This window comes from Oncorhynchus nerka, linkage group LG26 (assembly GCF_034236695.1).
Source record: "Oncorhynchus nerka isolate Pitt River linkage group LG26, Oner_Uvic_2.0, whole genome shotgun sequence".
In the NCBI taxonomy this organism is placed as follows: domain Eukaryota; kingdom Metazoa; phylum Chordata; class Actinopteri; order Salmoniformes; family Salmonidae; genus Oncorhynchus; species Oncorhynchus nerka.
Window position 1 is genome coordinate 44,445,522 of NC_088421.1, and position 16,993 is coordinate 44,462,514.

The 16,993-nt window shown below is 46.9% G+C and overlaps 1 protein-coding gene across 1 annotated transcript in view; it reads right to left on the minus strand.

Moving 5' to 3' along the window:
- The window catches only part of gps1 (G protein pathway suppressor 1), a 29,124-nt gene extending 13,104 nt beyond the window's left edge, over positions 1-16,020 (minus strand). Inside the window, 9 exon segments of the mRNA XM_065010791.1 lie at positions 1,075-1,135; positions 1,339-1,416; positions 1,976-2,034; positions 2,037-2,110; positions 4,080-4,244; positions 4,566-4,747; positions 9,426-9,518; positions 12,223-12,465; positions 15,946-16,020. Coding sequence (XP_064866863.1) covers positions 1,075-1,135; positions 1,339-1,416; positions 1,976-2,034; positions 2,037-2,110; positions 4,080-4,244; positions 4,566-4,747; positions 9,426-9,518; positions 12,223-12,465; positions 15,946-15,978 — 988 coding nt within the window. The 5' untranslated portion in view covers positions 15,979-16,020.
- Between the last annotated feature and the right edge of the window lie 973 nt (positions 16,021-16,993).

Consider the following 16,993-nt stretch of genomic DNA (forward strand, 5'->3'; position numbering starts at 1 on the left):
TAGCTGTAGACTTCAGTGGTCCTCCTAACAGTATAATGTCTTAGCTGTAGACTTCAGTGGTCCTCCTAACAGTATAATGTCTTAGCTGTAGACTTCAGTGGTCCTCCTAACAGTATAATGTCTTAGCTGTAGACTTCAGTGGTCCTCCTAACAGTATAATGTCTTAGCTGTAGACTTCAGTGGTCCTCCTAACAGTATAATGTCTTAGCTGTAGACTTCAGTGGTCCTCCTAACAGTATAATGTCTTAGCTGTAGACTTCAGTGGTCCTCCTAACAGTATAATGTCTTAGCTGTAGACTTCAGTGGTCCTCCTAACAGTATAATGTCTTAGCTGTAGACTTCAGTGGTCCTCCTAACAGTATAATGTCTTAGCTGTAGACTTCAGTGGTCCTCCTAACAGTATAATGTCTTAGCTGTAGACTTCAGTGGTCCTCCTAACAGTATAATGTCTTAGCTGTAGACTTCAGTGGTCCTCCTAACAGTATAATGTCTTAGCTGTAGACTTCAGTGGTCCTCCTAACAGTATAATGTCTTAGCTGTAGACTTCAGTGGTCCTCCTAACAGTATAATGTCTTAGCTGTAGACTTCAGTGGTCCTCCTAACAGTATAATGTCTTAGCTGTAGACTTCAGTGGTCCTCCTAACAGTATAATGTCTTAGCTGTAGACTTCAGTGGTCCTCCTAACAGTATAATGTCTTAGCTGTAGACTTCAGTGGTCCTCCTAACAGTATAATGTCTTAGCTGTAGACTTCAGTGGTCCTCCTAACAGTATAATGTCTTAGCTGTAGACTTCAGTGGTCCTCCTAACAGTATAATGTCTTAGCTGTAGACTTCAGTGGTCCTCCTAACAGTATAATGTCTTAGCTGTAGACTTCAGTGGTCCTCCTAACAGTATAATGTCTTAGCTGTAGACTTCAGTGGTCCTCCTAACAGTATAATGTCTTAGCTGTAGACCTCAGTGGTCCTCCTAACAGTATAATGTCTTAGCTGTAGACTTCAGTGGTCCTCCTAACAGTATAATGTCTTAGCTGTAGACTTCAGTGGTCCTCCTAACAGTATAGTATGAGATCTTACCCGCAGCACATTTTAGTTTGGTGAGGACAGATTGGTTCTGACTGTCTCTCTCTCCTCGTTGCTAGAAGAACAAGCAAGCGGGAGGTAAGTCAGTGACTTTCTCTCAGTGTGAAGGCTATATTAGAGTCTACTATACACACACACACAATTATTTAAAAAGGAGAACATCTATTGAACAAATTCTCATACTGCTTGATTTTACAAGTTTCTCTCACTAGGAAGGTACGATGAAAAGGTCATTTTTTCATGTCATTCAGTACTAACCTCAGCTATCTCTGGAGTGGATTCTGCCTTGCTGACGTAGCTAAGTACATGGGACCAGTTCTGGAGGTAAACGCTAACCTAGCGAGAGAGAAATACACACAGAGAGAGAGAGAGAGAGAGACAGAGGAGAGAAAAGGTTTGAGAAACGTTCCAAGGATGTTAGGTCAAGACAATCCACGTTTATAGACTTGACCAAGTGAAGACACAACTTGACGATAAAAGTTGACATGAACATTCATAAACTTTCATTTCGGAGGCACCATGTTGATGATGTCATAGTACCTTGATGACATTCAGACACATGTTGATGATGTCATAGTACCTTGATGACATTCAGACACATGTTGATGATGTCATAGTACCTTGATGACATTCAGACACATGTTGATGTCATAGTACCTTGATGACATTCAGACACATGTTGATGATGTCATAGTACCTTGATGACATTCAGACACATGTTGATGATGTCATAGTACCTTGATGACATTCAGACACATGTTGATGTCATAGTACCTTGATGACAATCAGGCACCATGTTGATGAGGTCATAGTACCTTGATGACATTCAGACACATGTTGATGATGTCATAGTACCTTGATGACGTTCAGACACATGTTGAACATGTCATAGTACCTTGATGACATTCAGACACATGTTGATGACATGCTTGGCACTAGTGCAGTAGTCTCGGCTCGGCTGTAACACTTCAGGGCATTGCTGAGATCTCCACAGTCTAAATAGTGGTCCCCAAGGTCATCATGACCCCGCCTGAACAGACAGAGAGGGAGGGGGAGGAGGAGGAGAGAGGGGGCGGAGGAGGAGAGAGAGGGGGAGAGAGGAGGAGAGAGAAGGGAGGAGAGAGGGGGAGGAGAGAAGGGAGAAGAGAGGGGGATAGGGGGAGGAGAGAGGGAGGAGGAGGAGGAGGAGACGGGGGAGGGAGGGGGAGAGCGTTGAGGATGAGAGAGAGGGGGGGAGGGAGGAGGAGAGAAAGAGGGGGAGGGAGGAGGAGAGAGAGGGGGAGGAAGGAGGAGAGAGAGAGGGGAAGGGAGGAGAGAGGGGAAGGGAGGAGAGAGGGGAAGGGAGGAGAGAGGGGAAGGGAGGAGAGAGAGGGAGGGGGGAATCCAGAGAGAGAACTTGTTGAGTAGTAGACTGGTTCCATTTGGGTTTTGAGGCCCTTCCTCTCCCCTACCACATCACTGGCTGTGTCCACATCCTCCATCCTTATCCCAAAGTGTGCACTTTATTTAACCAGGTAGGCTAGTTGAGAACAAGTTCTCATTTGCAACTGCGACCTGGCCAAGATAAAGCAAAGCAATTCGACACATACAACAACACAGAGTTACACATGGAATAAACTAAACATAGTCAATAATACAGTAGAACAAAAGAAACCAAAAAGTCTATATACAGTGAGTGCAAATGGAGGTAAGATAAGGGAGTTAAGGCAATAAACAGGCCATGGTGGCAAAGTAATTACAATATAGTAATTAAACACTGGAATGGTAGATGTGCAGAAGATGAATGTGCAAGTAGAGATACTGGGGTGCAAAGGAGCAAGATAAATAAATAAATATCAGTATGGGGATGAGGTAGGTGGGCTGTTTACAGATGGGCTATGTACAGGTCCAGTGATCTGTGAGCTGCGCTGACAGCTGGTGGTTAAAGCTAGTGAGGGAGATGTGAGTCTCCAGCTTCAGAGATTTTTGCAGTTGGTTCCAGTCATGGGCAGCAGAGAACTGGAAGGAACCCACTGTTCCTAGGCCGTCATTGAAAATAAGAATTTGTTCTTAACTGACTTGCCTGGTTAAATAAAGGTAAAACATTTTTTTAAATATATATTTTTTAAATGTTGTCCGAGTTCCATCTCCACTTGCTTGAGACACAGTCGAGTTCCATCTCCACTGCTTGTGACACAGTCGAGTTCCATCTCCACTGCTTGTGACACAGCCGAGTTCCATCTCCACTGCTTGTGACACAGCCGAGTTCCATCTCCACTGCTTGAGACACAGTCGAGTTCCATCTCCACTGCTTGTGACACAGTCGAGTTCCATCTCCACTGCTTGTGACACAGTAGAGTTCCATCTCCACTGCTTGAGACACAGTAGAGTTCCATCTCCACTGCTTGTGACACAGCCGAGTTCCATCTCCACTGCTTGTGCTTCCATCTCCACTGCTTGTGACACAGTCGAGTTCCATCTCCACTGCTTGTGACACTGTCGAGTTCCATCTCCACTGCTTGTGACACAGTTCCATCTCCACTCGACACAGCCGAGTTCCATCTCCACTGCACTGAGTTCCATCTCCACTGCTTTGTGACACTGTCGAGTTCCATCTCCACTGCTTGTGACACAGTCGAGTTCCATCTCCACTGCTTGTGACACTGTCGAGTTCCATCTCCACTGCTTGTGACACTGTCGAGTTCCATCTCCACTGCTTGTGACACTGTCGAGTTCCATCTCCACTGCTTGTGACACTGTCGAGTTCCATCTCCACTGTTCCATCTCCACTGCTTGTGACACTGTCGAGTTCCATCTCCACTGCTTGTGACACTGTCGAGTTCCATCTCCACTGCTTGTGACACCATCTCCACTGCTTGTGACACTGTTCCATCTCCACTGCTTGTGACACTGTCGAGTTCCATCTCTCTTGTGACACTGTTCCATCTCCACTGCTTGTGACCCACATGTAACACAGTGAAAACAATGTCTACTTGAGTTCCCCCCCCGTAGCTAGTTACCTGATGCTCTCTTTGATGGAGTTTCCCTTGTAGTTCTTGAGGTCAGTGTCCAGCTTCTCCAGTTTGAGAAGGGCCTTTTTCCTGGTGCTCTCTGCCCAGGCTGTGTCCAGGAGAGGGGCCTCCGCCGGCCCATCAGGCACGGCGTCAGGGGCACCCTGCGCCTGTCTGGGGATAGACAGAGATGTTAGGGTCGTATGCACACATGCGGGATCTCTCTCACACGCACACACTTTTGTACCTTATATAGGCTCCACTTCACTCTCACACACACTCTTTCTCCTCGGCAGGGTAGCCTAGTGGTTAGAGCGTTGGACTAGTAACCAGAAGGTTGCAAGTTCAAACCCCCGAGCTGACAAGGTACAAATCTGTCGTTCTGCCCCTGAACAGGCAGTTAACCCACTGTTCCTAGGCCGTCATTGAAAATAAGAATTTGTTCTTAACTCACTTGCCTAGTTAAATAAAGGTAAAATAAATTAAAATAAAAACCGCTTGGCGTCGGTGAGTCTGCGGTGGATCTCCTCGTACACGTCTACGTTGAAGGTCCTCTGGACGAAGGACAGGGCCATCTTCAGGGCCTCGGCCCGGAGCTGGGGACAATGTTGTGCTATGAACTGCAGTCTCTCAATACGCATCAGACCGCTGTAGCTGGACGCAAACTGCTCCAGGTCCTAGAGAGGGAGACCATGAAAGAGAGAGGAGAGATGAGAGAGACCAGGAGAGATGAAAGAGAGAGAGACCAGGAGAGATGAAAGAGAGAGAGACCAGGAGAGATGAAAGAGAGAGCGACCAGGAGAGATGAAAGAGAGAGCGACCAGGAGAGATGAGAGACAGGGAGACCAGGAGAGATGAGACAGGGAGACCAGGAGAGATGAGACAGGGAGACCAGGAGAGATGAGACAGGAGACCAGGAGAGATGAGAGACAGGGGAGACCAGGAGAGATGAGAGACAGGAGACCAGGAGAGAGAGACAAAACATTGAAAAGATAACACATGATAGGAGTTTACATTTACAGGGAGACCAGGAGAGATTGGGAGATCCAGTGGAGAGACAGGAGAGATGAGACAGGAGTGTTCAGCATAGAGAGAAAAACAAAGAGGAGACCAGGAGAGTGATGGCAGCTTAGTGAGATTACCAGTGCTAGAAACACAGTGCTATAGTAAGACCAGTGCTAGCTTAGTGATTAACGTCCCAGTGCTAGAGACAAAACAGTGCTGAGCTTAAAGATACCAGTGCTAGACATGATACCAGTGCTAGCTTAGTGCTATAGTAATGTACAGTGCTAGCTTAGTGCTATAGTAATGTCCAGCTAGCTTAGTGCTATAGTAACGTCCCATTGAAATAGATCCCAAGCTTAGTGCATGATCCCAGTGAGTTTACAGTTTACCAGTGCAGCTTTGCACCCCAGTGCTAGGGCAGCTTAGTGCTATAGTAATGTACCAGTGCTAGCTTAGTGCAGTAAGTCCCAGTGCTATGGCTTTACTTAAAGTAATGTACCAGTGCATTCTACCTTAATGACCATCCAGTAGTGAGCAGCCAGTGCTTTATGCAATAGTGCTTATCTATAGTGACAGACTAGCTTAGTCAGTGTACCAGTGCTAGCTTAGTGCTATACATTTACATTTACATTTAGCTATAGTGCATTCAATGACCTCCATAGAAGATTACTTTATCCTATCCTAGTAACAGGTACGGAAGGTGGTGATTGACTCCGCTGTCCTGGCGTCGTGAGGAGTTTGTTCCACCATTGGGGGCCAGAGCAGACTTGAGCGGAACTGACTTGCCAGTGGCAAAGCTAAGGATGAAAGATGCTATAGTAACGTACCAGTGCTATGGCTAGCTTAGTGCTATAGTAATGTACCAGTGCTAGTGCTATAGAAATGTACCAGTGCTAGGGCTAGCTTAGTGCTATAGTAACGTACCAGTGCTAGCTTAGTGCTATAGTAACGTACCAGTGCTAGTGCTAGCTTAGTGCTATAGTAACTTACCAGTGCTAGCTTAGTGCTATAGTAATGTACCAGTGCTAGTAACATACCAGTGCTAGCTTAGTGCTATAGTAACGTACCAGTGCTAGCTTAGTGCTATAGTAATGTACCAGTGCTAGGGCTAGTGCTAGTGCTATAGTAATGTACCAGTGCTAGTGCTATAGTAATGTACCAGTGCTATCTTAGTGCTATAGTAACGTACCAGTGCTAGCTTAGTGCTATAGTAACGTACCAGTGCTGGGGCTAGCTTAGTGCTATAGTAACGTACCAGTGCTAGCTTAGTGCTATAGTAACGTCCCAGTGCTGGGGCTAGCTTAGTGCTATAGTAACGTACCAGTGCTGCTAGCTTAGTGCTATAGTAACGTCCCAGTGCAAGGGCTAGCTTAGTGCTATAGTAATGTACCAGTGATGGGGCTAGCTTAGTGCTATAGTAACGTACCAGTGCAAGGGCTAGCTTAGTGCTATAGTAATGTACCAGTGCTAGGGGCTAGCTTAGTGCTATAGTAATGTACCAGTGCTAGGGCTAGCTTAGTGCTATAGTAATGTACCAGTGCTAGCTTAGTGCTATAGTAAATGTGAAAGAGAGAGAGACCAGGAGAGATGAAAGAGAGAGATCAGTGCAGGAGAGATGAAAAGAGAGCTGAAAGAGAGAGCGACCAGGAGAGATAGCAGGAGACCAGGAGAGATGAGAGACAGGAGACCTAGATGAGAGACAGGGAGACCAGGAGAGAGTAATGTACCAGTGCAGGAGAGATGAGAGACAGGAGACCAGGAGAGATAGCTTAGATGCAGGAGAGATGAGAGACAGGGAGTAGATGGGAGACCAGGAGAGATGAGACAGGGAGATTGAGAGAAAACAGAGAGAGGGACAGAGAGCGAGAGACAGCGAGAGAGGGACAGAGAGCTAGACAGCGAGATTGAGAGAGAGAGACAAAACATTGAAAAGATAACACATGATAGGAGTTTACATTTACATTTAAGTCATTTAGCAGATCTTATCCAGTGCTACAAATTGGTGCATTCACCTTATGACATCCAGTGGAGCAGCCACTTTACAATAGTGCATCTATGTGACAGACTAGTTCAGTGTTCAGCATAGAATATAGAAGAAGAACTACAAAGCTAAGGAAGATGCTCAGTAACGTCCCAGTGCTATGGCTAGTTTAGTGCTATAGTAATGTACCAGTGCTAGTGATAGTAATGCTATAGCTTAGTGCTATAGTAATGTACCAGTGCTAGATTAATGCTATAGTAACGTACCAGTGCTAGATTAATGCTATAGTAACGTCCCAGTGCTAGATTAATGCTATAGTAACGTACCAGTGCTAGCTTAGTGCTATATTAGTGCTATTAGTGCTATAGTAATGTACCAGTGCTAGATTAATGCTATAGTAACGTACCAGTGCTAGCTTAGTGCTATAGTAACGTACCAGTGCTAGATTTAGTGCTATAGTAACGTCCCAGTGCTAGGCTAGCTTAGTGCTATAGTAATGTACCAGTGCTAGCTTAGTGCTATAGTAACGTCCCAGTGCTAGGGCTAGCTTAGTGCTATAGTAATGTACCAGTGCTAGCTTAGTGCTATAGTAACCAGTGCTAGCTTAGTGCTATAGTAATGTACCAGTGCTAGCTTAGTGCTATAGTAATGTACCAGTGCTAGCTTAGGCTATAGTAATGTACCAGTGCTAGCTTAGTGCTATAGTAATGTACCAGTGCTAGGGCTTAGTGCTATAGTAATGTACCAGTGCTAGCTTAGTGCTATAGTAATGTACCAGTGCTAGCTTAGTGCTATAGTAATGTACCAGTGCTAGGGCTAGCTTAGTGCTATAGTAATGTACCAGTGCTAGGGCTAGCTTAGTGCTATAGTAATGTACCAGTGCTACCTTAGTGCTATAGAAATGTACCAGTGCTAGGGCTAGCTTAGTGCTATAGTAACGTACCAGTGCTAGATTAATGCTATAGTAACGTACCAGTGCTAGATTAATGCTATAGTAACGTACCAGTGTAGATTAATGCTGCTAGATTAATGCTATAGCTTACCAGTGCTAACTTAGTGCTATAGTAACGTACCAGTGCTTAGTGGTAACATACCAGTGCTAGCTTAGTGCTATAGTAACGTACCAGTGTAGCTTGGCTATAGGTACCAGTGCTATCTTAGTGCTATAGTAACGTACCAGTGCTAGCTTAGTGCTATAGTAACGTACCAGTGTGCTAGCTTAGTGCTATAGTAACGTACCAGCTAGCTTAGTGCTATAGTAATATACCAGTGCTAGCTTAGTGCTATAGTAACGTACCAGTGCTAGCTTAGTGCTATAGTAACGTACCAGTGCTAGCTTAGTGCTATAGTAACGTACCAGTGCAAGGGCTAGCTTAGTGCTATAGTAACGTACCAGTGCTGCTAGCTTAGTGCTATAGTAATATACCAGTGCTGGGGCTAGCTTAGTGCTATAGTAACGTACCAGTGTGCTAGCTTAGTGCTATAGTAACGTACCAGTGCTGGGGCTAGCTTAGTGCTATAGTAACGCACCAGTGCTAGCTTAGTGCTATAGTAACGTACCAGTGCTGGGGCTAGCTTAGTGCTATAGTAAAATACCAGTGCTGGGGCTTAGTGTGCGCACCAGTGCTAGCTTAGTGCTACAGTAACGTACCAGTGCTGGGGCTAGCTTAGTGCTATAGTAACGTACCAGTGCTGGGGCTAGCTTAGTGCTTAGTGCTGGGGCTAGCTTAGTGCTATAGTAACGCCAGTGCTAGCTTAGTGCTATAGTAAGGTACCAGTGCTGGGGCTAGCTTAGTGCTATAGTAAAATACCAGTGCTGGGGCTACCTTAGTGCTATAGTAACGTACCAGTGCTAGCTTAGTGCTACAGTAACGTACCAGTGCTGGGGCTAGCTTAGTGCTATAGTAACGTACCAGTGCTAGCTTAGTGCTATAGTAACGTACCAGTGCTGGGGCTAGCTTAGTGCTATAGTAACATACCAGTGCTAGGGCTAGTTTAGTGCTATAGTAACGTACCAGTGCTAGCTTAGTGCTACAGTAACGTACCAGTGCTGGGGCTAGCTTAGTGCTATAGTAACGTACCAGTGCTAGCTTAGTGCTATAGTAACGTACCAGTGCTAGGGCTAGCTTAGTGCTATAGTAACGTACCAGTGCTAGGGCTAGCTTAGTGCTATAGTAACGTACCAGTGCTAGCTTAGTGCTATAGTAACGTACCAGTGCTAGGGCTAGCTTAGTGCTATAGTAACGTACCAGTGCTAGCTTAGTGCTATAGTAATGTACCAGTGCTAGCTTAGTGCTATAGTAATGTACCAGTGCTAGCTTAGTGCTATAGTAACGTACCAGTGCTAGCTTAGTGCTATAGTAACATACCAGTGTGGGGTTTTCCACCACATAGTTGGTGTCTGGAGCATTCTGCTGGTCTTCCTGGGGGTCAGCATCGATCTGCATCGGCTCAACAGCCCCCTGGAGGAGAGAGAGGCATGGGAGAGAGCGGGGGAGAGAGAGAGAGAGAGCGAGGGAGATGGAGAGAGAGAGAGAGGGAGATGGGGAGATGGGGAGAGAGAGGGATGGAAGGGAGCGGAGAGTTGAGATGGAGGAGAGAGAGAGAGCGAGGGAGATGGAGAGAGAGAGAGAGAGCGAGGGAGATGGAGAGAGAGAGAGAGAGCGAGGGAGATGGAGAGAGAGAGAGAGAGAGCGAGGGAGATGGAGAGAGAGAGAGAGAGCGAGGGGAGATGGAGAGAGAGAGAGAGAGCGAGAGATGGAGATGGAGAGAGAGAGGGAGATGGAGAGAGAGAGCGAGGGAGATGGAGAGAGAGAGAGAGAGCGAGGAGATGGGGAGATGGAGAGAGAGAGAGAGAGAGAGAGAGAGAGGGAGATGGAGAGAGAGCGAGGGAGATGGAGAGAGAGCGAGGGAGATGGAGAGAGAGAGAGAGAGCGAGGGAGATGGAGAGAGAGAGAGAGCGAGGGAGCGAGGGAGATGAGCGAGGGAGCGAGGGAGATGGAGAGAGAGAGAGAGATGGGGGAGATGGGGAGAGGAGGGAGAGAGAGAGAGTGGGGGAGATGGGGAGAGAGAGAGTGGGGAGATGGGGAGAGAGAGAGTGGGGAGATGGGGAGAGAGAGAGTGGGGAGAGAGATGGGGAGAGAGCGGGGAGATGGAGAGAGAGAGAGTGGGGGAGATGGGGAGAGAGAGAGTGGGGGAGATGGGGAGAGAGAGAGTGGGGGAGATGGAGAGAGAGAGAGTGGGGGGAGATGGGAGAGAGAGAGTGGGGGAGATGGGGAGAGAGAGAGTGGGGGAGATGGAGAGAGAGAGGGATGGAAGGGAGCGGGAGAGAGAAGGTGAGATGGAGAGGGAGTGAGCGGGGGAGAGAGAGAGAGAGAGCGAGTGGGGGAGATGGGGGAGAGAGAGTGGGGGAGATGGAGAGAGAGAGGGATGGAAGGGAGCGGGAGAGAGAAGGTGAGATGGAGAGGGAGTGAGCGGGAAGATGGAGAGAGAGAGAGTGGGGGAGATGGAGAGAGAGAGAGTGGGGGAGATGGATGGAGAGAGAGAGTGGGGGAGATGGAGAGAGGAGTGGGGGGAGATGGGGGGAGAGTGGGGGAGATGGGGAGAGAGAGGGATGGAAGGGAGGGGGAGAGAGAAGGTGAGATGGAGAGGGAGCGAGCGGGGGAGAAAGAAGGTGAGATGGAGAGGGAGCGAGCGGCGGAGAGAGAGACTTTTAGAGATTAACCCCCTAAGGTCAATGTCTGGGCACCTACTGAAATCGAATTAGCGTTTTAAAAAAGCCCCATAGAAATCCATCCATTTAAGCTAGAGCGGTGTTCGTCAGACCACGAGACATCCCAATTGGTCTTCTCACTTCTGCAGCGTCTGAACAGCCTACAAACGACTGACCTTTCAATGGAAAGATGAGACCCTCCGTGTTCTCCGTTTTGATCTATGACCCCGACAAGCTACTTGGGACTCATCTGGAGTCGGTACAGCCGATCTGCCAACTGTCTGAACAGTTTGGCCTAGACTCTAATATGACCCTCTGTGTCAAGGTGAGACCCTCACAAACATGACGGTGGTTTTGTTCTAGGATGCCCACAGGCCTCACAAGACTTGTCTGAAGGTCCCCAGGTACGAAGTTACAAACATTTATGGAAGTATATATGGAGACTGGATTAGTACCAAAGATATGGAGTTAAATACATGTAAAAAACAACATATTTTATTTAAACTAGGCAAGTCAGTTAAGAACAAATTCTTATGTTCAATGATGGCCTGGGAACAGTGGATTAACTGCCTTGTTCAGGGGTAGAACAACAGATTTTAACCTTGTCAGCTCAGGGATTCGATCTTGAAACCTTCCGGTTACTAGTCCAACGCTCTAACCACTACGCTACTTGATCTCTCTTATAGGGCAGACACTTCAGAACAAACTGCCTTTTGATTGTTTTTTGGGGGACTATCCATTGTTCCATGTAGTGAATGATACTCTGTGTTGTATGGGCCAATTTTTTTTAAACCTTTATTTAACTAGGAAAGTCAGTTAAGAACAAATTCTTATTTTCAATGACGGCCTACCGGGGAACAGTGGGTTAACTGCCTGTTCAGGGGCAGAATGAGAGATTTTTACCTCTTACCTTGTTAGCTCGGGGATTCAATCTAGCAACCTTTCGGTTACTGGCCCAACGCTCTAACCACTAGGCTACAAGCCGCCCCTCTAACCACTAGGCTACAAGCCGCCCCTCTAACCACTAGGCTACAAGCCGCCCCTCTAACCACTAGGCTACAAGCCGCCCCTCTAACCACTAGGCTACCTGCCGCCCCTCTAACCACTAGGCTACCTGCCGCCCCTCTAACCACTAGGCTACCTGCCGCCCCTCTAACCACTAGGCTACCTGCCGCCCCTCTAACCACTAGGCTACCTGCCGCCCCTCTAACCACTAGGCTACCTGCCGCCCCTCTAACCACTAGGCTACCTGCCGCCCCTCTAACCACTAGGCTACCTGCCGCCCTAATAGCAGTAAGGACAAAAATGATTTATCAAAAAAACATGTGTTCGATTTTATTTTATACTTCAAGGGGTCTTAAAATTCAATATCAAATAGCAAAATGATCCTTAATAATGACCTTAAAACAACTCCATATATCAGAGCTTCGCTCTGTCTGCTCTGGTGGTCCTACCTCTGGGAGCAGGGAGCATGCTGAGAGGCTGGAGCTGAGGACGTAGTCCCCTGCAGTGAACGGTGACAGCTGATTGGGTCTGCTGCTGCTATGGGAGGTACAGGGAAGCTCTGAGGCTGAGGTCTGGGCCAAGCTAGCCCTACTCTTGTCCCTGTCTCTGGCCATGGCCCTGTCTCTTTCGCTGTCCTGAGCCTGAGCTTGTTCTGCTCCTGCGGCAACCTCCAGCTCTGACACTGAGCTGTCCTGGAGGAGGGAGGTGAGGCGAGAGAGGGGGAGAAGGAGGGGAGGCGGGAGAGGGAGGTGGGAGATGGGAGTTGGAGGGGAGGCAGGAGAGGGGGAGATGCAGGGAAGGAAGGGGGTGGGGGTGGAGGGAGAGGGGGAGACGGGAAAGGGGGAGATGCAGGGAAGGAAGGGGGTGGGGGGTGGAGGGAGAGGGGAGATGGAGGCGAGGCGGGAGAGGGGAGAGGGGGGAGATGGAGGGGAGGCGGGAGAGGGTGAGATGCAGGGAAGGAAGGAAGGAGGGGGTCATCTGTCCTTGATGACTTAAAGCACTTCGCATGATAAGTCATGTCAGTTGGCTAGCCAGAACTCTCACCACATTAGCTGGATGTTATGTGGGGTTGTGTATGGTAAGTAATCACCTACCTCCTCATGCCTTTTGCACACAATGTATATTGACTCTTTAAAAAAATTATACTGTGTTATTGACTTGTTTGTTGTTTACTCCATGTGTAAATCTGTGTTGCTGTCTGTTCACAATGCTTTGCTTTATCTTGGCCAGGTCGCAGTTGTAAATGAGAACTTGTTCTCAACTAGCCTACCTGGTTAAATAAAGGTGAAATAAAAATACATTTAAAAAATTAAAACTACATGATCAAAGGTATGTGGACACCTCCTTGTCAAACATCTTATTCCATAATCATGGAGATGGTCCCCCTTTTGCTGCTAGAACATCCTCCACTCTTCTGGGAATGCTTTCCACTGGATGTTGGAACATTGCTGCTACAACAGCCTCCACTCTTCTGGGAATGCTTTCCACTAGATGTTGGAACATTGCTGCTATAACAGCCTCCACTCTTCTGGGAAGGCTTTCCACTGGATGTTGGAACATTGCCTCCACTCTTCTGCTACAACAGCCTCCACTCTTCTGGGAAGGCTTTCCACTAGATGTTGGAACATTGCTGCTATAACAGCCTCCACTCTTCTGGGAAGGCTTTCCACTAGATGTTGGAACATTGCTGCTATAACAGCCTCCACTCTTCTGGGAAGGCTTTCCACTAGATGTTGGAACATTGCTGCTATAACAGCCTCCACTCTTCTGGGAAGGCTTTCCACTAGATGTTGGAACATTGCTGCTATAACAGCCTCCACTCTTCTGGGAAGGCTTTCCACTAGATGTTGGAACATTGCTGCTATAACAGCCTCCACTCTTCTGGGAAGGCTTTCCACTAGATGTAGGAACATTGCTGCTATAACAGCCTCCACTCTTCTGGGAAGGCTTTCCACTAGATGTAGGAACATTGCTGCGGGGACTTGCTTCCATTCCGCCACAAGAGCATTAGTGAGGTCAGGCTCTGATGTTGGGCGATTAGGCCTGGCTCGCAGTCGGCGTTCCAATTCATCCCAAAGTAATTAGATGGGCTTGAGGTCAGGGCTCTGTGTAGGCTAGTCAAGTTCTTCCACACCGATCGACAAACCATTTCTGTATGGACCTCGCTTGGTGCACGGGGGCATTGTCATGCTGAAACAGGAAAGGGCCTTCCCCAAACTGTTGCCACAAAAAAATAATCTATGCTGTTGCGTAAACATTTCCCTTCACTGTAACTAAGGGGCCTAGCCCGAACCATGAAAAACAGCTACAGACCATTCTCCTTGCATCCACCAAACTTTACAGTTGGCACTATGCTTTGGGACAGGGAACATTCTCCTTGCATCCACCAAACTTTACAGTTGGCACTATGCATTGGGACAGGGGGAATTCTCCTTGCATCCACCAAACTTTACAGTTGGCACTATGCATTGGGACAGGGGGAATTCTCCTTGCATCCACCAAACTTTACAGTTGGCACTATGCATTGGGACAGGGAACATTCTCCTGGCATCCACCAAACCCAGTTGGACGGCCAGAAGGTGAAGCGTGATTCATCACTCCAGAGAACACGTTTCCACTGCTCCAGATTCCAATGGCAGTGAGCTTCACACCACTCAACAAAAACATTTAATGGGTTTCCATGGCCGAGCAGTCGCACACCAAGATCACAATGCCAAGCGTCACCATGGAAACCCATAGAATTTTTATTTATTTAACCAGGCAAGTCAGTTACGAACAAATTCTTATTTACAATGACAGCCTACCCCAGCCAAACCCGAACGACGCTGGGCCAATTGTGCGCCGCCCTATGGGACTTGGTCGGTTGTGATACAGCCTGGAAACAAACCAGGGTCTGTAGTGACACCTCTAGCACCAAGATGCAGTGCCTTAGACCGCTGCGCCACTCGAGAGCCCATGAAGCTCCCGACGAACAGTTCTTGTGTCGACGTTGCTTCCAGAGGCAGTTTGGAACTTAGTAGTGCTTCAGTGGTCCCAGACTGTGATCTTGTGAGGCCTATCACTTCGCGGCCGAGCCGTTGTTGCTCTTAGACATTTTCACTTCACAATATCAGCACTTCCATTTGTCCAGGGCAGCTCTAGCAGGGAAGAAATTTTACAAACTGACTTGTTGGAATAGTGGCATCTTATGACGGTGCCATGTTGAAAGTCACTAAGCTCTTCAGTACGGGCCATTCTACTGCCAATGTTTGTCTATGTAGATTGCATGGATTGTATTTAATAGAGATTGCATGGCTGTGTGCTCGATTTTATACACCTGTCAGCAACGGGTGTGGCTGAAATAGCAGAATCCACTAATTTGAAGAGGTGTCCACATACTTTTGGTGATGTAGTGTATATTTGGTGCTGTACACACAAGGTGGGTCACACATGTGAAAGAAATTGGTGGAAGAAGCCAGGTCTGAGACATTGAAGAAACATGTCCTGCTTCTTGCATAAAAGGGATGTCAATTCATGCGTTGTCTCTAAATGAACAGCGCCTAAAACTGAACTGCAAGGGTTGGTGAAAGGTTTCAGGGTGATAGTAACTTCTGCCAGTCCGGTGGATGTTGTTTATCTAGTTGATTATAACAGACAATTTAAGAATTGTTTCCATGGCAATCTTCTCTAGCTAACTACATTTTTATTTAGCTAGCTAAATGGCTTGCATTTTAGGTGGCTACGCTAACGTTTGACACAGATGTAGCTATGCTAGTAAGGAATTACGAACTGCAGTCAGGTTTCTTTTTAAATGAGCAAATTACAGTAACGACTCAACACGAGCCATCAAACTGTCTGTTTACATTTTAATTTACTAATTTAGCTACACCTGTTTTTTTTTAAATCCGGCGACTAGTTAGCTATATCTATCAAACAAATTGAAGATTTATAATCTATAATAAACCTAGTTCAATCCGCCCTAACGCTAAATGTATTAGCTAATAAGGACTAATTTGATGTTGAGACCCCAGCATAGCTTCTTAGCTAACATTAGCTAGCAAGATTAGCTTGTTAGCTAACTCTAGTTGAAAACACTTTGTTAGAGGACCAAATAGATCAACTCAATCTAAACAAAAAATATAGTCATTCAAACGTGTTCCCGGTTATATAAACTGTTGAAAACACAAGTTTACCTGAAAGTTAAAGACCTGTACGGGCAGAGGCATCTCCTTCTCTGCCGACACAAACACAATAATCACATCCGGGGTATGGGAGTGCAACTTGTATCTAAATCCCCGTGGAGCAAAAATCACTGCCTAAAATCAAAATATGGCTAGCTGGAACAAACCCAACATTGGCGCTGTTATGAAACATTTTAATACCCACAGTCATACATTATCATACATGGTTATAAGGCCTAGTATATTGGACTAGTATATAAAGCCTCGTATATAAAGTACACCGCATTTGAGAAGTATTCAGACCCTACACTTTTTCCACATTTTGTTACGTGACAGCCGTATTCCCTCAAAACCAAGAATTCCTGATTAGTCAGGGAAAATCCCATGTCTGGTTGACTGTGAGCATCAGAAATGTCACCCTAATCCCTATATACAGTGTATTCAGAAAGTATTCAAACCCCTTGACTTTTTGTTATGTTATTCAATTGATTGAACATGATTTGGAAAGGCACACGCCTGTCTATAAAAGGTCCCACAGTTGACAGTGAATGTCAGAGCAAAAACCAATCCAAGAGTTCGAAGGAATTGTTTCGAGGCACAGATCTGGGGAAGGGTACCAAAACATTTCTGCAGCAATGAAGGTCCCCAAGAACACAGTGGCCTCCATCATTCTTAAATTGAAGAAGTTTGGAACCACCAAGACTCTTCCTAGAGCAAACTGAGCAATCAGGGGAGAAGGGCCTTGATCAGGGGGATGACCAAGAACCCAATGATCACTCTGACAGAGCTCCAGAGGTCCTCTGTGGAGATGGGAGAACCTTCTAGAAGGATAACCATCTCTGCAACACTCCACCAATCAGGCCATTATGGTAGAGCGGCCAGACAGAAGCCACTCCTCAGTAAAAGGCTCATGACAGTCCGCTTAGAGTTTGTCATAAAGCACCTAGAGAGAAACAAGGTTCTCTGGTCTGATGAAACTGAATGCCAAGCGTCATGTCTGGAGGAAACCTGCCACCATCCCATGAAGCATGGTGGGAGCAGCACCATGCTGTGGGGATGT